General features: G+C 38.5%; 1 protein-coding gene across 1 annotated transcript in view; it reads right to left on the bottom strand.

Moving 5' to 3' along the window:
* Window positions 1–569: 569 nt before the first annotated feature.
* Window positions 570–22,293, bottom strand: part of LOC120524987 (integrin alpha-X-like) — a 186,823-nt gene continuing 165,099 nt past the window's right edge. The window contains exons 26-30 of the mRNA XM_039746905.1: window positions 15,369–15,461; window positions 14,472–14,588; window positions 7,602–7,700; window positions 4,703–4,813; window positions 570–825 (exon numbers count right to left, since the gene is read on the bottom strand). Of these exons, the coding sequence (XP_039602839.1) occupies window positions 712–825; window positions 4,703–4,813; window positions 7,602–7,700; window positions 14,472–14,588; window positions 15,369–15,461 (534 nt within the window). The 3' untranslated portion in view covers window positions 570–711. The remainder of the gene's footprint in view (window positions 826–4,702; window positions 4,814–7,601; window positions 7,701–14,471; window positions 14,589–15,368; window positions 15,462–22,293) is intronic.

The raw sequence follows: 22,293 nt of genomic DNA, 5'->3' as shown, positions 1-22,293 counted from the left end.
ATAAGAAGACTGCACAAACACTACACAACTTGAAGACAAGATTCTGGGGCTGACCAGTTGTAGCGTTAGCCACTGTGCAGTCAGGTGTTTACTGGACCACAGTGGTGGGAGAACATCAAGATACTGTTCAGTCCCATTAGCATAATGTCTTGTGCTCAGTTCATTCCTGATACTGGGCTGCTTTCATTTCTTTTTTTTTAAATTACTGCTGCTACTTTTGTACCTCTCTGCTGGCTTTTGACTTGGAAAAGCTTGAACTGCAAATGAAATTGAGTGATTAAAAATTATAATAATACTAATAATAATAACAGTCCTTACTTTAATTTTGTACATAAGGGGCTGGGACTGAAGCCCTCTGCCCCTTTGGTGAACTGAAAGTTTCAGGTTGTAGAAGAGCGCACACCTCCAAAGGTAAACACAGTACACTCAATCGAGCTCCCTCATCAGCTGGAACCTGACTTGAAATACCTTGCAGTTTTACATACAACAAAAAGCAAAGTCTGTCAGCATAAAAAATTACATCGAACATATGAAAGAAAATTAAAAAAGAATGTTAGACAAGACAAAGGTGAGAGTTGTTATAAACATTTTAATAATAAATTAAATTACTGAAGGAACTTATTTTGCACAGCATCTCATTGGGGCAATGCCTTAATGCAGAAACACCACTGGAACTAATTCAAAGTTGGAAATCATGCTCTAATGCCATCTTCATAGACTGGTCTCCCCCTTTAGCTCTACTTTTGGTGGAATTGTCTCTTCTGTTTCTGTCACCTGTGTGTCTTCATTTAGATCCTCATTCACTGACCTCTTGAAGAATCCAATCTACAACAAAAAAAGAATTGAAATTGACAAGTCACCCTCTCAGTTCATTGATTTACAATTGCCTGCCACTCTCTATTGGAAAAAAACAGGCTCCAAGTATTTACATTTATTTATTTAAAAGACTTTTTTGTTTAGGAGTGGTATGGTGGCACAGTGGTTAGTATGGTCACCTAAATCTGGATCTAACTCTCTTGTTTCAAGTTCCACTCAAAAGTGGATTAGTCACTCAGTTTCTCTATCTATGTTGTTTTTGGCTTCTTTCCACATACCAAGTGTGGAATTTATGTTTATCAAAATAAATATCTTTTATGAATTTTGCTTTATTGATTCTTAATTCTATACATTTACGACCTTTGGTTCACTATGCTGTTTAGATGTAATTCCTATACAATACTGCAAGGTAGTAATTGCTAGCCTCTGGAAATGTCGCTTTCCTCTTGAAATCTGGTATGATTTTGTTTAATTGTACTTGACAGTGTAAGCAATTCATAACAGTAATCAAGCAAATTCTTTTGTCTCATGGACTGAAATTCATAGGAAGCACTTCCTTATTTTGCATTTTAAAGTCAGTCCAGAGTGTGGAAATGTGAGTAATGGATAAGGACCAATTAATCATTTCTCTAATACACAAATATTATGTATAAAGTTGAAAAGGATCACTATGTATCCTGCCTTTGTTTAGGTTTCAGAACATCTGGATCCTGTGCAGTTTGCCTATCAGGGACATATAGGTGCTCACCAGAGCCTACTCTCACTTGGACAAAGCTGGCACCACAGTCAGGACCACATTCTTTGAGTTTTCCAGTGATTTTTAACACCTTTCTGCCTCATCGACTGGGGAAAAGCTCAAGGTTTTGAATCTCCTGGATCATGGACTATCTGACCAACAGACAGCAGTCTATGAGCCTGAGGAACTGTGTGTCAGAAATGTTGGTGTATAATACTGCAGGACCACATGAAACTGACCTGTCTCTCTTCCTGTTCACCTTCTACACAGACTTCCAGTACAATACCAGCGCTTTCCATCTACAGAAAGTTTTAGATGACTTGTCCATCTTGAGTCAGAGAACTGGAAGGTTGTGGAGGACTTAGTCTTGTAGTACAAGGACAACAACCTGCAACTAAACATCGACAAGACAAAACAGCTAGTGGTGGACTCCTGGCGTGCTAAGTAGCCTCTGAAACCAGTGACCATTCGGGGGGTTGGGAACGGGGATGTGGAAGTGGTGCAGAGCTAAAAAATACCTGGGGGATCACAAGAACAACAAACTGCATTGGTCTGACAAAACAATGGCGCTGTACAGGAAGGGCCAGAGCAGACTGGATTTACTAAGGAAACTCAGGTCTTTGGATGTGTGCAGTGAGCTGCTGGAAATGTTCTACCAGTCCTCAGTAGCCAGTGTGGTGTTCTACACTGCAATCCTCTGGGGAGGCAACCTGAGCACAAAGGAAGCACAATGCCTAACTAAATTTATCATGAAAGCCTGCCCCATTACAGGGCCAACCCTAGACATACTGTAAACCATTGTGGAAAAGGGAATGATAGCAAAATTGGATGCCATCATAAAACAATTCCCTCCATTACCTGGAGGAGCTCTTTTGGACCACTTTTAGTCAGAGGCTCATTCCACCACAGTGTGCTAAGAAGCACCTCTTGGGATCTTTTCTGCTCACTGCTATCAGATAATTCAGTGCTTCAACCCAATATATTCTTTAAGTTTATTTTTATTTACTTATTAATTGATTTTTTGATTGGCTACATGATCTGTCCTGGGAGTCTATATTCTTGTTTTTAATGTTTCTGCAGTTGTATGTATTTGAATTTTTGCACAGGATTAATAAACTTAATCTAATCTAATCTATTTTATTTAAAATGTGTATGATATAAAGGAGGAAAACTACTCTCAAAAATATGAATATGGATGAGGCTGGATTTAAAAATTTTTAAAATGACAGCCAATGAATGGAAAATGATTTAGAATTTCTGAAACCATAAATGCTTAATTTAATTTTCTATTGCATAATTAATTGTATTGGTTTATTTCTTCCACACAAGGTTAGGGTGTTTGACGAGTCTATACTGGCATTCAGGTTTAGTTCCTGCCCTGTGTCCAATGCTTCTGGGATGAGCATGCTGCACAGAAGAACTAGAGAAAGAAGAGGAGCTCTGCACCATCACTCAAATATGATATCTGCATGCCCTCAGAAATGGACAGACAAAAAAGACCACTGCTGACTGAAGAGAACTTTAAAGCAGCTATGTACCCAGGGTTAAAGGCACTCATCTTTATCCTCATCCTCACCCGTATCATTAATATAGTTGTCTTTCAATAAGACACTTTTTAAATATTTTTTTTATTCTTTGTTGCTATTGTTTTTCACGTGTTTTATTAATATTGTTTATAATATTAAATACAATAATACAATATAAGTTTATATTGTTCAGTTGGGCCAAGGTACAGTGATAAGAGCACCTAGTGTGGGTGACTGCCATATTCTTATACGGGTTAAGTGGCTAGGAGGGAAAAAGCACAGTGAGTGGGCACCTGCTTGGGTATATGGCACAGGTGTAAAATGATACTCAGGTCTGAAGACATCTGTTTGGTCAGCTTACGTCAACCTAGTATAAGTCTGTTTACTTGAGGCAGATGCCCTTTTCCTTATGTTGCAGATTTCACAATGTCTTTCATACTGCCACTGGAGCTATCAAACCTGCAGCTTGGGGTCTTCTCTTTACAATTGAAAGTGACACTTGCTTACTTGGACCACTGTTAAGCTGTGCTTGAAGCTTTTGTCTTTGAAGGCAACCATCATCCATGCTGTTGACTTTAAGAATCTTATCTTATGATTCTGTTGGGCCTACTTGATCTGTTTATCTCAGAGTTTTCTCACATTCTCAAGTTTCTTTTGATGTTATAGTAAACTGCCCTCAATGACACCTTGGCTTTCTTTGGAATTTCTCTAAAGGAAAGACCTGCACTTATATGGGTTAAATGATATATCTGTCTTGCTTTGTTAATTGCCTTTTGTTGCCATTATGATATCAATATATGTAATGTTGTCTCAATGATGCTTCAGAGGGTGTAGCAGTGCCGTTTGCTTCAACACTGCTTTTATACAGACAGAGGGTTTGCAAGGAATCAGCAAAAGTTGGGACATCTGCAGGAACTGTTTGCGTCAACTTTTCACGGCTTAATGAACTTCTATTGCTGCAGTTGTTCCCTAAAAAGTCCTTTTTGTATAACACTGAAAATCAGATTATTTTTCAGTTTTTGGTAACCTAAATTTTTTTTTTCTTTAACCTCTGGAGCTTACCACTTACCTTTGTGCCATTTTAGGTAATTCACTGCTTAAACTTAAATAAAAACTTGAATGGGGTGTTCTAAAGTATTTGATGGCATATATTGATTTAAAATAAAAACAGGAAGAAGACATCCTCAGATGTAATATTTGTTTTTGCATTTCTAACTTTTAACAAGTGCTTATTTTTGTTGTATTAATATTAGTAGCTATAAGTGACTGACATTTCTGCCTAAGAATTTCAGAGTAATAGATTAAAATCTGTTTTCCGGCAGAGTCAATTCTGTGAGCATCAAGTGTAACTCACAAATCAGCTACGGACAATGAGTCAGTCCATCATGGCATTCTCTAGACCAGTTTAGGTTTAACAATCAACTTGAACACCATACATTTGAGATGTGAAAGGAAACCAATGTGGATAAAGACACAATGACAGAGAGCTGACAACAGGCATTTGAAACTGTAAGGCAGGACAATGTCACCATTTTGTTAGCAATGTTTTAAAAACCAGGACAACAAACCAAAGGAGCAAAGTGGTCCTTCGAGTGTAGTATGTGTGGACTAAAATGAGGCTTACTTTGTAAAGACCATAACAGATGAGAAGGAGAAGCAGTAGCCCCCCGAACGTGCTTCCCACAATGATTGGTGCATAGTTTACTTCATGAAGAATTTCCAGTTCTGACTCCACCTGCTCAATGAAAATTAGACAGAAAAAAATAACTGAACTGCAAGCATTGTAGGGTAGATTCAACATAGTGTATTATTAAGTGTAGTGTATAGTGCATAGTGTATTATATACAGGACATAGGCAGAGGATCTACTGCACTGTTTAACACTAGAATTACCAAAGCCTACGAAAAAACCCGTAAATCCGTCCCACCTTAAATCCCTTCGCACCTCTCCGTCAGGGTCTTTTGTCTTGTAAATGTGTCAATAAGCAGCAAGCAGCCTGGTATCCCATCCCCCACCGTTGCACAAAGTTTTCTCAGCTCAAGTCTGTTTACCTGCGTGTCAGTTGCTTAGAGTTGTATAGAGTAAGTACTATATTATTATTTGGAACAAATGCATTTCATGTGTGTTCTGTGTCTACAACAATTTATTTAAACACTTCGTTAAAACAGAAACGTTTTTCCTGTTTTAGTAATAATTGACAAAATGTAGACATGAAGCATATAATGTGTGAAGCATGAAGTCCAAATATCAAATAAACACTTTCACAAAAGGTACAAGTATAACAAAACATGTACACTTTTACACAAAAATATAACTGCAGAAAAAGAACCCGCGATAGGGTGTGACATTGACAGGTCTTTAATTAACGCTTTGGTGGTGCAACTGTAAGAATTGCTGACTGGTAATCAAAAGGTCGGGAGTTTGACTACGGATGACTGCGTCTTTTATTCTTACTATTTTAGAATAAAAACCTAAATTTGATTTGAGTATGTAACAGCGTGTGTAAATTTATGGTACTTGTAAAGGTTAGCTTTGTTTTTATTTTTTATTTACTTTTATTCTCCCAGTCAGGTTCACGCTCCCCCCATGTGACACTGCTGTTTTCACATAAATACGCGCTATAACAGAGGTGAACTCAGATGATGATAAGGGTTCTACATCGGAGAAAGAATGCATGTCACACTTTTGCCGTCGCTGTACTTTGTATATGTACACACGGGAAGCTCTGCAGTCTACTTGTGACTTTACACTGTAGGAAGTAAGTAAATAAATCAGGGTCGTGATCATCTGAGTTCAACTCTACTATATCTCTCAACTCTCTTTATACCTATGTCTCTGTTTTTTGCAAGTGGACCATAAGGTGCATACTAATTTAGCGTGAGCAGGAACACTCAATAAAACTGAATAAAAAAAAAAAAGTGACAATGAGATACCAAGAAGGCAGATTCACCAGCGTTTGTGTGTCAGCTTTTATCAATCCAGATCAGAGAATTCCCAGTTCCATTGTCTCAAAACACCACTCACATCTACAGTTATTCGCAGTTTCAAATAAAAATTAACAGCATCAGATCCCTGGGTTTAGTATGTATTGTGATCGTGACTGAGAGAATAAAAAAAAAAAACGCTAACTTTTTATTGTATAATATTAACAATCAGAGCAGCTCACTACTCAAAACGATAAACATATGAGGCAGTCAGGATCGAACTCTTGATTACAAATCTGCAATTCTAACCACTGTGCCACGGAAGATGTTGTATCGTCCTCGTACCTATTGTGAAAGTGTTTATTTGAACTTTGGACTTCAGCCTTCACACATTATACAGTTTGTATCTACATTTTGTCATTTATTACTAAAATATGAAAAACATTCCTGTTTTAACAATGTGTTTACAAAGATTGTTGTAGACACAGAACACACATGAAATTCATGTGTTCCAAATAACAATCATTTATTTCCCTATACAACTCTAGGTACCTCACTCCCAGATAATCGAGACATGACATGGGAGAACTTTGTGCCTGTTCTGCGATGGTGGGGGGATGGAATAGTAGGCTGCTTGCTGCTTGTCCTGATCTGTACATTTACAAGACAAAAGACGCTGATGGAGAGGTGCAAAGAGATTTAACGTGGGACGGATTTACGAGTTTTTTCGTAGGCTTTGGTAATTCTAGTGTTAATATTGTAATGGAGTACATTCTCTACAAATGACACCTTTAAACAACTGCATTTAGGGAAGCATAAGCAAATAAACAATAGTAGATAAAATCAGATTATATATTATGAATAGATTTACAAGAATACATACATAGAAATCTACACTATAGTGTTTTAAATGTGTCTTTTCACCTGTTTTTATAACCCACATATCCCATTTATAATCACTCTGAACTGGACTCCATTCTGTTACTAGACATACAGAATGAACATTAAGACACATAAGAAGTATGGATTGTTTGAGTTTTTGCTTATATTCAACTCTGTATGTTATCAGATTTTAATCCAAATGATACAAACCATAAAGGGAAGCAGATTAAATTAATAACACCAAATATTGCAAATAGTGTGAAAAACATCCATGAAAAAAAATTGTCATGCACAGCATTGTGGGAATGACTTCTTTCCTGTGAGCACTCAATGCAGAGTTTTCAGGAAATAGCTTTTAATAATATTTTAACAAATATTGCACACACTTTGCATGGTTTGACCATACAAATGGATTTTGGACATGTAGATTAGGAGACACGAGTTATGTTAGAATTTTTTTTTTTTCCCCTTGGATGTTTTTCACATTGTTTGCCACTGTGCAGTGTTGGCCACTTATCGACCTGATTTAGTTTGATTATTCAATATTTACTTTTTCTGTGAAAGCATGAAATTTCATTTTTTCTCAGCCACCACTAAAAAATATATAGGATAAATAATATTAAAAAAATATACATATAACTTTTGAATTGAGTATTCCCTCAAGGCTAGATGCCTTTTAAGAAGAAGAAATCAAAATTCCAATCTACATGGACTCACAACTGCAAGGTTGAACTTTTCCACGGGATACTGAAAGAACTTCTCATTGTCATATGACAGCTCTCCATAGCTTGTTACAGTACGCTTGTGGGCATTCATCTGTGAAGGAGGAGTATACAAGTCAACCACTGACTAGATAACAATTAGGTCAGAATTGGAACAGAAGAGTCGAGGTAAGGTTCAAACCTGTTGCTGTTGATTTACTATAGAGCACAGTCTCTCACCTGGGCTTCAATTCAATTACTATTTAATTTCACTTCAGCAGTTGTTTTAGATTTTGTGAACTACAGGGATCTAAGGATTAGGAACATACTTGCTCTGAACTCATGTAAGAGTTTCACCCCTGGCTCAGGTATCTTAGCTTACTATTTCATCTTTCTGTTGTTCTTTAAAAAGACATGGAGAAAATTTTGGTACCAAAACCAAAAAACACAATTGTCTCTGAAATAACTTTAAATTGACAAAAGTAATTGGCACCATTCATAGTGTATTCTGTATTCAACAAAAAAAAAAAACAACTTTGCTTTAGAATTTTGATTCGACAAAATATTTCAAATAATTACACAAATAAAAATGGCATTGATGAAACTCTTAACCTAATGTATTGTTGTACACCCTTTAGAGGTGATCTCTGCAAACAAGTGATTCCTGGTGCTCTCAATGAGATGTCTGCTCCTGTCCATAGGTTGTTTGGCCTATTCTTCCTTAGCAAACTGTTCCAGCTGGGTCAGGCTTGAAGGGGACCTTCTCCAGACTGCATGTTTTAGTTTTTTCATAGATGTTTGATAGGATTCAAATCAGGGTTCATAGAACGTCACTCCAGAATAGTCCAGGAGAGTAATGACTTTACTCCATTTAAATAGGCTGTGTGAGTGACTTCATGATTGGGGACAATAAAATAACAACTTTGAAAAATCAATTTATGAACTTTTCTAGTGATAGCAACAAATGTGCACTGGCCATTTTAGAATATCATTGAAAAATAAGCAATACTTGATCTCTTTTCACACCTGCTGTGCTTTACTGGATGACATCTTAAAGGCATTCAGGTATACAGGGGCACAATTCCTTTCCATTTAATCAATTTTCAGGAGTTCTTGCATCACTTTGTTAATGGGCTGTAAGGGTACCAACAAATTGGTATTTTTCTATTGAGTACGTCTTTGTTTTCTTCATTAGAGTGCAATAACCGAGTTCAAGATTTAGAAAGCCGTGTAGCTAAATAGCTGCTAAGCAACACACATTCTAAAGATACGTCGTGATATGTAAATTCAGCAATTCAGCGTGCCTGGGTGGGATAAAGATTAAGATGAGGTATTAACAGACGGAGAGGGGGAGACACAGAGTTTCAGTGGAAGGTCTATCAGTGGAAGAGGAGCCAAGAAGGAGGAGTCTGAAAAAAATAGTTTAACCTCAACTTATATTGCTTTGGTTGCAAAGTCGGCACTGAATGTATTGAGCGGAGCAATATGTGAAGATGAGAAGGAAGGATTATAGGTAGCAGATTGGGGGGATAGAGAGTGTGCTTCAGGGCCAGGAGACTGAATTCAAACACAGTCTAAAGCCAGGGTGTTGGTCCAGTTGAAACGTGTCTCTCAAGGTGATGTTAAATGTGTTATTGACTAAGTGGTCTAGGCTATTTTGGAGCACAGGGCATATTCCATTCCCAAAGCAATGCGAGTATGGGGCTTGGTTTTCTCCATCTATTCATTTTCCAACCCACTGAATCTGAACATAGGGTCTGCTGGAGCTAATCCCAGCCAACACAGGGCACAAGGCAGGAACCAATCCTGGGCAGGGTGCCAACCCAGGACACACACAAACACGGTCCAATTTAGAATCTCCAATCCACCTAGCCTGCATGTCTTTGGGAGGAAACCGGAGCGCCCAGAGGAAACCCACGCAGACACAGGGAGAACATGCAAACTCCACGCAGGGACTTCCCGGGTCTCCTAACAGCGAGGCAGCAGCGCTACCACTGCGCCACCATGCCACCCAGTTTGGTTTTCTATCAATGAATAAAGACTTATCCAGTGATTTTGAACTTCCAGCATGCGTGTACATGTGGTTCTTTCCTGTCTCGTTGTGGTTGTTGCAGTATGTTCAAAAAACATTGTTTTGTTTAGTAATTTTGTATTATTGCTTTATGTTGCTTATTTACTTGTATGCTTTACTATTTACATGTACTTTACGTTTTGTGCTTTGCTCTTTGTGTGTTGAGCTATGCAGGGCCACACGATGCTGCAGTTTGCTAAGATCCCACGAGACCACAAGATGGCTGCTGTGGAATTAGCTTCTACTTCTGTCTAATGGTTTTTGGATTTTGTGGTATTGTAAGTGCTGTCTTGTTTTTGATTTTTGGAGTATTAACTTTTGCTTGTTAAAGTTTTAAGATTTTTGGAATTTTTGATTGGTTTTACTTAACTGGCTTGTCATTTAAGGCACTCATTTCCTGATCATGTTGTTTTTTTGTCCATCATTTTTGGAGTGAGTTACATGAAGTGATGAACAGTGTACCCAAGGGACAGAAAGTGGTGAATGGAGCGGATTTTAATGGACATGTTGGTGAAGGGAACAGAGGAGACGAGGAGGTGATGGGTAGGTATGGAGTCAAGGAAAGGAATGAAGAAGGTCAGATGATAGTGGATTTTGCCAAAAGGATGGATATGGCTGTCGTGAAAACTTATTTTAAGAAGAGGGAGGAACATAGGGTGACATACAGTACAAGAGTGGAGGAAGATGCAGACAGGTAGATTACATCCTATGCAGAAGAGTCAATCTGAAGGAGATTGAAGACTGCAAAGTAGTGGCAGGTGAAATTGTAGTTAAGCAGCATAGGATGATGGTCTGTAGGATGACGTTGGAGATCAAGAAGAGGAAGAGAGTTGAAAAAGGAAGACTGCAAGGTTGAGTTTAGGGAGGAGGTAAGAGAGGTACTGGGTAGTAGTTAAAAGTTACCAGACAGTTGGAAAACTACAGCAGATGTAGTAAGGGTGACAGCAAGAAGGGTTTTTGACATGACATCTGGACAATGAAAGAAAAAAAGGAAACCTGGTGGTGGAATGTGGAAGTACAGGAAAGTATACAGAAGAGGATGGCAAAGAAGAAGTGGGATAATCAGAGAGATGTAGAAAGTAGACAAGAGTACAAGGAGGTAAGGCTTAAGGTGAAGAGAGAGGTGGCGAAGGCTAAAGAAAAAGTGTATGATGAGTTGTATGAGAGGTTGGACACTACGGAGGGCGAACAGGACCTGTACCGATTGGCTAGACAGAGGGACCAAGCTGGGAAAAATGTGCAGCAGGTTAGGGTAATAAAGGATAAAGGTGGAAACATACTCATAAGCAAGGAGAGTGTGCTGAGCAGATGGAAAGAGTACTTTGAGAGGCTGATGAATGAAGAGAAGAAGTGAGAGAAGAGGTTGGATGATGTGGAGATAGTGAATCAGGAAGTGCAATGGATTAGCAAGGAGGAAGTAAGGACAGCTATGAAGAGGATGAAAAATGGAAAGGCCGTTGGTCCAGATGATATACCTGTGGAAGCATGGAGGTGTTTAGGAGTGATGGCAGTGGAGTTTTTAACCAGATTGTTTAATGGAATCTTGGAAAGTGAGAGGATTTATGAGGAGTAGAGATGTGTATTGGTGCTGATATTTAAGAATAAGGGGGATGTGCAGGACTGTAGTAACTACAAGGGGGTAAAATTGATGAGCCACAGCATGAAGTTATGGGAAAGAGTAGTGGAAGCTAGGTTAAGAAGTGAGGTGATGATTAGTGAACAGCAGTATGGTTTCATGCCAAGAAAGAGCACCACAGATGCGATGTTTGCTCTGAGGGTGTTGATGGAGAAGTATAGAGAAGGCCAGAAGGAGTTGCATTGTGTCTTTGTGGACCTGGAGAAAGCATATGACAGGCTGCCTCGAGAGGAATTGTGGTATTGTATGAGGAAGTCAGGAGTGGCAGAGAAGTATGTAAGAGTTGTACAGGATATGTATGAGGGAAGTGTGACCGTGGTGAGGTCTGCAATAGGAGTGATGGATGCATTCAAGGTGGAGGTGGGATTACATCAGGGATCGGCTCCGAGCTCTCTTATTTGCAATGGTGATGGACAGGTTGACAGATGAGATTAGACAGGAGTACCCGTGGACTATGATGTTTGCTGATGACATTGTGATCTGTAGCAATTGAAGGGAGCAGGTTTAGGAGACGCTGGAGAGGTGGAGATATGCTTTAGAGAGGAGAGGAATGAAGGTCAGTAAGAACAAGACAGAATACATGTGTGTAAATGAGAGGGAGGTCAGAGGAATGGTGAGGATACAAGAAGTAGAGTTGAAGAAGGTGGATGAGTTTAAATACTTGGGATCAACAGTACAGAGTACTGAGAGAAGAGTGTCAGGAGTAATTTGTGACAGACGGTTATCAGCAAGAGTGAAAGGGAAGGTCTACAGGAGAGTAGTGAGACCAGCTATGTTATATGGGTTGGAGACGGTAGCACCGATCAGAAAGCAGGAGACAGAACTGAAGGTAGCATAGTTAAAGATGTTAAGATTTGCACTGGGTGTGATGAGGATGGATAGGATTAGAAAGAGATATAGTAAGAGAGGAGTGATTGCGTTGGTTTGGACATGTGCAGAGGAGAGATGCTGAGTATATTGAGAGAAGGATGCTAAGGATAGAGCTGCCAGGGAAGAGGAAAAGAGGAAGGCCTAAGTGAAGGTATATGGATGTGGTGAGAGAGGACATGCAGGTGATGGGTGTAACAGAACAAGATACAGAGGACAGGAAGATGTGGAAGAACGGGAGCAGCCAAAAGAAGAAGAAGAAGATTGTCACTGTGGACAAGGGGAATTTACAGTTCCCTTTCACTAAATTTGAAAGTTGAAGCCTCTAACACTCTTTGTTGGGCCTGTGCGTGCCAAAAGCCTGCTACTCAAGCTTTGGATGGTTTTTGTTTACTAGGCCTCTTTTGAAGCCTAAAGTCTGTTCATCTTACTATTAAATAGTCTATGTTTACGCTTAATCACAATCAGCAATTGCCACTCAGCAAAGTAGTAATATTGTTCATTTTTTTTGTGCAGTGTTTGCACATTCTTTGTGTCTGCATGTTTTTTTTCTCCAGACATCATTTTAATTTAATTGGTTTTTAGCACCTAATCTTGTTCAAAAGTGAAAGCCGAGTCAGGGCCACAAAAACTGACAATAAGTCAACTAAAACACAAGGAATCTAAATTGAAGACACAAAGGAGTTCAAAACCTAACTCTGGGGTCTACTTGCTGTTTGTGCTAACTACCCTAGAAATAGAAACACAAGGGTTTAATCCAACTAAGGGATAACATGTGGAGTGATAATCACAATATTATAACAGCGTCAAGTAATTAATGCACAAAATATAGTTTAAGTGCCCAGGAGGGTGGACAGACTTCCAAACCAGGATGGAGGATTTCTTTTCTGGCTGGTAGGCCGTAATCAAAAGATGGCCAGATTGCGGACATTACCCAGCCGGGATGCCTTATAATTCCCGTCCTGGCTGGAATGCTGGAAGGAAGACTGGACTGGTGAGAGCTGGAAGCCGGGAGCAGTTCATCCCCAAAATGAATAGATGGCAGTTTCCTCACAAGTAGTCTCTGCCTGGACACCTGCAGGGCTGCATGTGAAATTGGAGTACATAAGCTAGCCACCTAGGGGGTCCTTGGATGATGATAGAGGACACTGCCAGAGGAGGAACTCCCTTTTTTTGTGATACCTGGGAGTGCCTCCAACTAGCCATGACATGGCACTGGAAGTACTTCGGGGTCCAGCTTAAGAAGAACCCACCACCATAACTCTAGGAGTCAAAGTTGGGAGGTAGCAGGTGAAATTCACTGGAGGAGAGAAGGAGAGAGAAAAGAGAGAGAGAGAGAGCGAAAGGAGGGGTATTCAAGTCAGTATATTGGCTGTATTAATTGTTATATTTGAGCTGTGTGGATTAAAAAATTCATTATTTTAACATGGCTTTCTTATAGCTTCATTTTAGTTTAATCCTGATATTCTATATATGCATTTAATTATCATTTTTTCATGGCTCCCAAATCCGTACTAATCCCTACTTTCTCTACTGTTCTTTTTCCGATGTGGCAATCTGCACCACCACTACCCGACCAAAGCACTGTGCAGTCCTTACATTGATGGATTGAAGGCGAGAGATCCACATGACCATCATCATCATCATCATCTAATTCTTCCATGTGGAGCCTGAAAACCATGAGGACTGATTGAGATCATTGATGTTAGGTTGAATGCCTAGTGGGCCTCGGATCCCCTTCAAATTTTTTTTTTTTCCTGCTATCTAGAGTTTTTTTATTAGTTTGTTTTTTCTGCCCTCCCTAGCCATCAGACCTTACTTTTATTCTGTGTTAATTAGTACAGTATTGCCTAATTTTATTTTTAAATTTTGTTTTTTTTTTTCCTTTCTTCATCCTGTAAAGCACTTTGAGCTACATCATTTGTATGAAAACGTACTATAGAAATAAATGTTATTGTGATTTGAACCCAGAGTGATCTTGGGTCTAGTGTGTCTGGGGTTTGGGAGGTTAGTGGTCCTCCTACTGATAACAATAGTCATGTAACAGATACACTACATCAGAAAAATAACAAATGAAAACTTTTTTAATTCACATGAAAATGATAAACAACTCGCAAAAACAAATTATCATGCTAACCCAAATTAAACTAACTTCTAGAAATATGAGTGAGAGTGTCTTGTAATGGACTGGAGCCCCAGCTATAACTGGATAAACCTCCAGGATTACACTGGTGTGACTTGCCTTTCAATAACACCACTCATTTTTAAAGCAGTGTATTAACTGAACTGAATCTACAGCAAATGTAACCTACTTGTATATTTTTGGTGATATTTCCAGAAAGAACAAAGGTGACTGGCCGCTCTTTGCTTAAAAGAAGAATGGAGCATCTGATCCATTGGCAAAGAGTTTCATGACATTGCTGAGGAAGCTGAAATGAAAATAAAAAGTGATTCATTTGAGTTTTTTTGGGAGTGTTTATGCAGTATTTCACAACTGAACATTTAGCTTCTAGAACTAGTACTGGTATATCACAAGATGTCTTCCCTTGCACATATCATGATACCATATTTATTTTAATTAATGAAAAGTAAATGATTTCCCACAAGAAGCCAACATTGACTAAGCTCTATTACAAAAATACTCTTAAACTAACAAAGCACAGTAGCTGTACAGTGCATACTGAAATGTCCTATGGAAATAAAGACCACTGAAAATTAAGTGTTACACAGCAGTATGAAATTTACCACTTCTTTATAAAACCTTATAGCAACAAAGGAAACAAGTTCGAGACATTTGCTAATTATTACAAAATTATTCATTTTTCATATTGTTTCTATCACTTCTGCTGTCATTTCGCTCTCAAAATAGTGGCATAAAACGTGAATATTTAAAAACATTATTTACTTCTGAACATCACAAATTCAGTCTCCCATTTCAGTTAGAAGTTGATGGCTTTAGTGTTAATAGTATTTATTTGTTATTCTGTTTCTTGTGTTGTGTTTTTACGGTCACTATTTGAATATATATTCTTATATCCCTTTTACATATAAACACTTTCATACAATTACATAAGTATGATTTCAGAATAGAATTCATTGATATTACCCTATAGAAAAAGGAATTGTAATTCTCCTTTCACAATTATACAGAACACAAAAGTCCATAGAGACAGGATGAAATATTTCCAAGTTCATCCATCCTCTCTTACCTGCACCTTTGAGATATTTAGAGATGTACTGCTTTCCTTAGTCTCTGCTGTGGGCTCGTTGTTTAATATTACACACATCGGATCTGTTTGGTTCTGTTGATTATAAACATGAAGGATTGAGAGACCATTAAACTAAGAAATGAATTCTGTTAATGAAGAATGCTAAGCTTTGACAACTAATAACGTGTGCTCCTATATTTTCAATTTCAGACTAAGTGGTGTCATTGGCACTTGGCTCTCTCATGTAGAACACAATCAAATAAGAACAAAGAAATACATTTCTGTTAGTAAGGAAATACAGCACTGTCTGCACTGGGTTTAAATTACACATTAGTACAAATGAATACCTTTGGGTATACATGGCTTTCACAAGACTAGAAGAAAGGAAACAAGACCATGTCTGGTAATGTCCTTTAACAGTTCAAATAACACAAATCCTCCTTGGAGCTCTTGAGATGTTACATTGTCATATAGTAACAGTTCTCAAACTTTTTGGTCTTAGGACACTTACACATTCTTAAACATTGTGTACTCAGAAGAGCTGTTCATATGAGTTACAAATTAAAACAGAAATTTTTAAAAATGCATTAGTTAATACATTAATAATTTCAAATTATTAATAAAAACTCAATACATGTTAAAATAAATAACATTTTTTAAGAAAAAACTATATTTCCCAAAACCAACTTTTTTACTAATCTCTTAAATGTCTGGCTTAATAGAAGAGAGCAGGGAGGTATCTGCTTTTGCATTCACTCCATTGTGATATGTTGTTTTGGTTGAAGTGTATGAAGAATATCATGCTTCACATAGATATGTGGGTGTAAGAAGCGCCTTCTGCAGTCTCCATGTCTGTAAATCTGTCTGTCCGCATGAAACAAATCACCTACAACTGGACTGATTTTGTTGAAATTTGGCATTCTTTTTCTTCCAGGAAATTGGTGAGGTCCCAAATAGAGGGTGCCATACAGAGTTGGGAAATTTCAAAACCTCCCTTTTAAAGGCATTGGTGAATTTCTAAACTCGCCTATGTTAAAACAGAGTAGTGTGCATGACTTCAATTATGGATTAGTTAACGGTTTTGAATTTACTTTGAGAGAGATCACTTGACATTGCATATTTTATATATTTTTCTCTTCTACTCATCCAACAGCTGATGTCAAAGCAGATCCTCAATACAAGTTAGCCAAATGCATTGAGCATCGCTCCATAAGCACAGACTGAGCAAATGTGTACAAAGTATGAATGTTACGTTAAACACAAACCCACGGCTGCATTCTCCGCACATTGTAATGGTCACATTTTTCTCTGATATTATAATTCATTGGCACAGCTCCACCCATTCTTTTTGTCATGGACCAAAGTATAATATTGTTATATTACCTTGAGACTTTGATAAAGATTTAATTCTCCATTGAGTATGTCTTTCAAAAATGTTATGTTTTTTTAACATTAACATGATTAGCCACAGAGCCCACAAAGCCAACAATCCGAACCAGGATGTCAGCCAATGCTATTTTTACTTCACTTGAAATGGAATCTGCTATATGTGAAAGGTGTTGAGCCACCACAAGTCTATTTGGGCTATGTTTTTAATGACGTGACACTGTAAAGTGCTGTTAAAAAGCATATATTTATTTGTTTACTAACGCATGTAATTGCATTCACTGATATTTTTGAATATTTGAATATGACTCATTGTTACAATAATATTAAATTGTAATCTAGCTGTACCCCATGGCTTCACTCACATAGTAATGAAACAGGACAAACTTTAAAACTCAATAGACGTTGGCACTATATCTGATCGTGTTCAGCTCTGATGGGAGAGCATTCCCCGTGTGGGAAGAAAAGCACATGGCCGTGATATCTCTGGCAATCTGCAGCTACCCTGTAAAACACACATAGCTCTGATCTCTCTCTCAAAAACTTTAAACGTCACTCCTTAACAATGTGTAGATGATAATGTCTGCTGAACAAACAGGTATCGGATCAGCGGATTGGTCTAAGTTAGCGAGCGGAAGCAGAGAGCGGATCAGCGAGCGGAAGCAGAGAGCGGATCAGCGAGCGGAAGCAGAGAGCGGATCAGCGAGCGGAAGCAGAGAGCGGATCAGCGAGCGGAAGCAGAGAGCGGCGGCGTCTCCCACAGGCACGTAGCCCTTTGAAAGCACACGAGCAAGTTCACCTGAGATAAAGCCGGCAGCTGACCAGTAGAAATAACCGGCAGTGAGAAATTAAAGTCGATCACTTAGCGGGTGGTGGAAACTTAAAAGCGACGGTGATTCAGCTCAACACGGAAAGCGCAGAAGCACCTATAAAAACGGCAAAGATGACTTCAACATTTAATGTAAGTTCTATCTGCTCTCTGCCCATCGAGGGCACGTTTATATGTTGTGTGTCCTGCAGTATGTACAGCTCAGGTTTTCCGGCCGACAGTGCAGATAGCTTCACCTGCCAAAAATGTTTAGTTAATTTAGAGTTGGTCGGGAAAATACGCGAATTGGAGGACCGCGTTAGGAATCTGATAGCGATTAGGCAAACCGAAAATTGGATCGACTCGGTTTGTTTAGACAATTCGGCTACATCTGATTCGGCTTCAGTCTCTCCAGGTCCCACTGTAGTCAGTGCGAGGCCGAAATCAGCAGCACCAATTCAGCCACAGGGCGAGTGGGTAACAGTAAGACGGGGGTCTAAGAATCCAAAATTTAGTCCCCCAGCACCCAGGTCACCAATTCGGACCCAGAACAGGTTCTCAGCTCTCCGCGCCTGTGGAAACTGAGAATAATAAAGTGCTCATAATTGGCGATTCCATAGTGCGGAATGTTAGAATTCCAAACTATGTTAAACCAGCAGTTAATGTTAAGTGCCTTGCAGGGGCCAAGATTTCTGGCATAAAGGCCGCATTGGACCGTGTTGCCGACGATGAAGTATCTACCTTATTGCTGCATGTCGGCACTAATGATATTTATTTACAGCAATCTGAGGTATTAAAGCGAACTTCATCTCTCTATGCACCAAAGCTAAAACAAAATGTCGGAATTTAATTGTATCTGGTCCCTTACCAAGATTGTATAGAGGGATGTGATTTATAGCAGATTGCATTCCTTTCACTGCTGGCTAGAAACCTGGTGTGCAAATAAAAGCATAGCATTTGTGAACAATTGGGATGATTTTTGGGAAAGGCCTGGATTTTTCAGAAGAGATGGTCTTCATCCTAACTGGAGGGATCTTATGTATTATCCCAAAATATGGCAGCAAAACTGCCTGGTTGACTGATTAGAGCACCATCCAGGCCGCAGTCATGTGATCTTAAATCACAGGCTGTTCTTTATCCCACCTGTTATTTTCCTGAAGCTGTTACCCATAATCCCTTTTGTGGGGCATCCAGTAAATTTAGTCTTGAACAAACCATAAATTAATTGATAACCAAAAATAAGGTGTATAATTAGACCAAGGGATAAAACCAGACACTCCACCAGGGGCATCTGTAATAGAAATTTAATTCAAATTAAAACAAAAATATATCAGCAGTTCAGAAAGAACCATGCAGTTTTAAATGCTGTTTATTGAACATTCGCTCTCTTGGCACTAAAGCTGTTTTGGTAAATGATATAATATTAAGTACAAAATCTGATCTGTGTCTTCTTACTGAAACCTGGCTTAGTAAATGTGACACTGTTCCCTAGCTGAGGCGTCACCAGATGGATACTCGTTCCTTCATAAGTCTAGAGATTCTGGTCGAGGAGGAGGCCTTGGAATAATTCATTGTAACAAAATGCAAATCACTCCTAAAAATTTAGGCAACTTTACATCCTTTGAGGCATTCATTTTAAATATTAAAACAGATTCCAACACAATTATAGTGCTAGTCTACAGACCACCAGGGCCATATTCATTGTTCATGACTGAATTTAGCAACCTTCTGTCTGATTTGGCTATAAATTATGATCACGTAGTTCTGATGGGGGATTTTAATGTACACATTGATGTGGAAACTGACACTTTTAGCAAATGTTTTACTTATTTGTTAAATTCAGTAGGATTTTGTCAGATTGTCAAAGGTCCAACTCATAATCATAACCATACATTAGATTTAATTATAACTTACAAAGTTGAAATTCAAAATTTAAATATTACTCCATTAAATGTAGTTATTTCCGATCACTTCTTAATTACGTTTGATTTAGTTCTGCCCATGCCAGCACTCGCAGATTAAAACAAAGACAGTGCGACATCTAGATTGTAATTCTGCTTCAAAATTTATAGATACCTTGAGTAAGTCGAGTGTAATTGTGGAAAACCATTTAGATCAGTTAACATCAAATGTAAACGTGGAAAACAATTTAGATCAGCTAATATCACATTATAATGTGACCTTGAGAGATGCTCTGGACACAGTGGCTCCCTAAAACAAAAGTGATCAAAGCACATAGAAACTCTCCCTGGTTTAATGAAAACACTCGAGCTCTTAAATTAGAGTGTCGAAAACTGGAGCAGATGGAGAACAACAAAGCTACATGTCTTTCAAATTGCATGGACAGAGAGTGTTAATAAATATAAAAAGGCCCTCTTTAAAGCTCGCTCAGAATACTATTCTACATTAATAGATAGCAATAATAAAAATCCTAGGGTACTTTTTAGAGCAGTGGCTAAATTAACAAATGGGAATTCAGATCAACAGTGCAAAATACCAACAGATATTAGCAGTACAGACTTTATGAACTTCTTCAATGAGAAAATTAAAAATATAAGATCCCAGATCTCAGCATCACAGTACAAACCAAATACTAGCTTAGCAGACCCTGCTCACATTGCATTCAGCACTTTAATAATTTTAATCCTGTAACTGAGCAGGAAGTCTTAACTTTAATTACTAAAATGAAGCCCACTACTTGTTCCCTAGATCCAGTGCCAACAAAACTAGTAAAAGTGCAATGGATGTTCTTGTAGCACCTATTCTAACATTATCAATAGTTCATTATTGCATGGCACAGTACCTGATGCACTAAAAGTGTCAGTCATTAAACCTTTACTTAAAAAGTCAGACCTAGACCCACACATACTAAATAACTATAGGCCTATTTCAAATTTACCATTTCTCTCTAAAATACTAGAGAAAGTAGTCGCCAGTCAGCTTCAGTCACACCTTACGCATTACAATTTATTTGAGAAATTCCAGTCTGGCTTTCGACTGGTCATAGTACAGAAACGGCACTAACACGGGTTGTAAATGACATTCTGATATCCTCTGATGAAGGAAATTCCACTGTAATTATGTTGTTGGACTTAAGTGCAGCATTTGACACCATTGACCATTCTATTTTACTGCACAGGCTAGAAAACGATGTTGGGCTTACAGGCCCGTGCTCGCTTGGTTCAGTTCTTATTTATCAAATCGATTCCAGTATGTACAGAAATGTGCTGACAGTACTCCATCATTATACACAGAAGTTCAATATGGTGTCCGCAGGGCTCAGTACTGGGACCTTTACTGTTTTCACTTTACATGCTTCCACTGGGATCTCTCATTAGGAAACATAATGTTAATTTTCACTGTATGCAGATGACACCCAGTTATACCTTTCATTTAAATCAAATGAAGTTTCTCCGATGTTGTCTTTAATTAGTTGTGTTAGTGAATTAAAGGAATGGATGAATGAGAACTACTTGTCTTTAAATACAGATAAAACAGAGATGTTAATTGTTGGAGGGAATGACGCTGATCACAGCAATATTTTGTCGTCATTTAACTCAGTTGGAATCCCAATTAATTTTACTGAATCAGCCCGCAATCTAGGAGTTATCTTTGACTCTAGCATGTCATTTAAAGCATATTACAAAGTCGTCCAAAACATGTTTTTCCATCTTAAAAATATTAGGAAATTAAGGCGCTTTCTAAATAAACAGGATTGTGAGAAATTAATTCATGCATTTATCTCTAGTAGGATTGACTACTGCAATGCGGTGTTCACTGGCTGTTCAAACTGTTCTCTATACAGCCTCCAGTTAATCCAAAATGCGCTGCAAGAATTATTACAAGAACAAGAAAATATGAACACATAACCCCAGTTCTTAAATCTTTACACTGGCTCCCAGTTAAGTTTAGGGCAGATTTCAAAATCCTCCTTTTAACATATAAAGCATTAAATGGCCAAGGTCCGCTTACTTGTCTGAACTTATCATGACTTACAAACCTGAGCACATTAAGATCTCAAGATGCCGGTCTGCTTAGGATTCCAAGGATTAATAAAATAACAGTGGGAGGTCGAGCTTTTAGTTACAGGGCCCCTAAACTGTGGAATGGTCTTCCTGCTTCCATAAGAGATGCCCCTCGGTCTCAGCCTTTAAATCCCGGCTGAAGACTCACTACTTCAGTTTAGCATATCCTGACTAGAGCTGCTGATTAACTGTACATACTGCATCTCTGTTGTTAGTCATTAGCACTATAACATAAGTAACATGATAATTATATTTGAATACTAACCCTCACCTATTCTGTTTCTTTTCTCGGTACCCAAATGTGGCCATTGGTGCCACGGCCCACCTGCCAAGTTGTTTGCCTGCCTATGGTAAAGTCATCCCTGATGGAGGATCACAGGAATCATGGGAAAGAGAGGTCCTTTCATCGGAGCAATGTTTCAGCCGTGGCATGGCCAAATGGAGATGCAGCTAGATGGATGAGGTCTCCAGGACTCTAAAAATATCGAAACCTAATTATGTCATATCATCTACTGTTAAACCGTAATTCTAAAATTTTTATTATGCTGTCTTAAGGAATTGTTCTGTTGTGTATATTGTATTGTATTGACCCCCTACTTTTGACACCCATTGCACGCCCAACCTACCTGGAAAGGGGTCTCTCTTTGAACTGCCTTTCCCGAGGTTTCTTCCATTTTCCCTACAAGGTTTTTATTGGGAGTTTTTC

Source organism: Polypterus senegalus, chromosome 3 (assembly GCF_016835505.1).
Source record: "Polypterus senegalus isolate Bchr_013 chromosome 3, ASM1683550v1, whole genome shotgun sequence".
Classification (NCBI taxonomy): Eukaryota; Metazoa; Chordata; class Cladistia; order Polypteriformes; family Polypteridae; genus Polypterus; species Polypterus senegalus.
The sequence above is the reverse complement of the archived record's forward strand: the minus strand, read 5'-3'. Positions and strand labels throughout refer to the sequence as shown.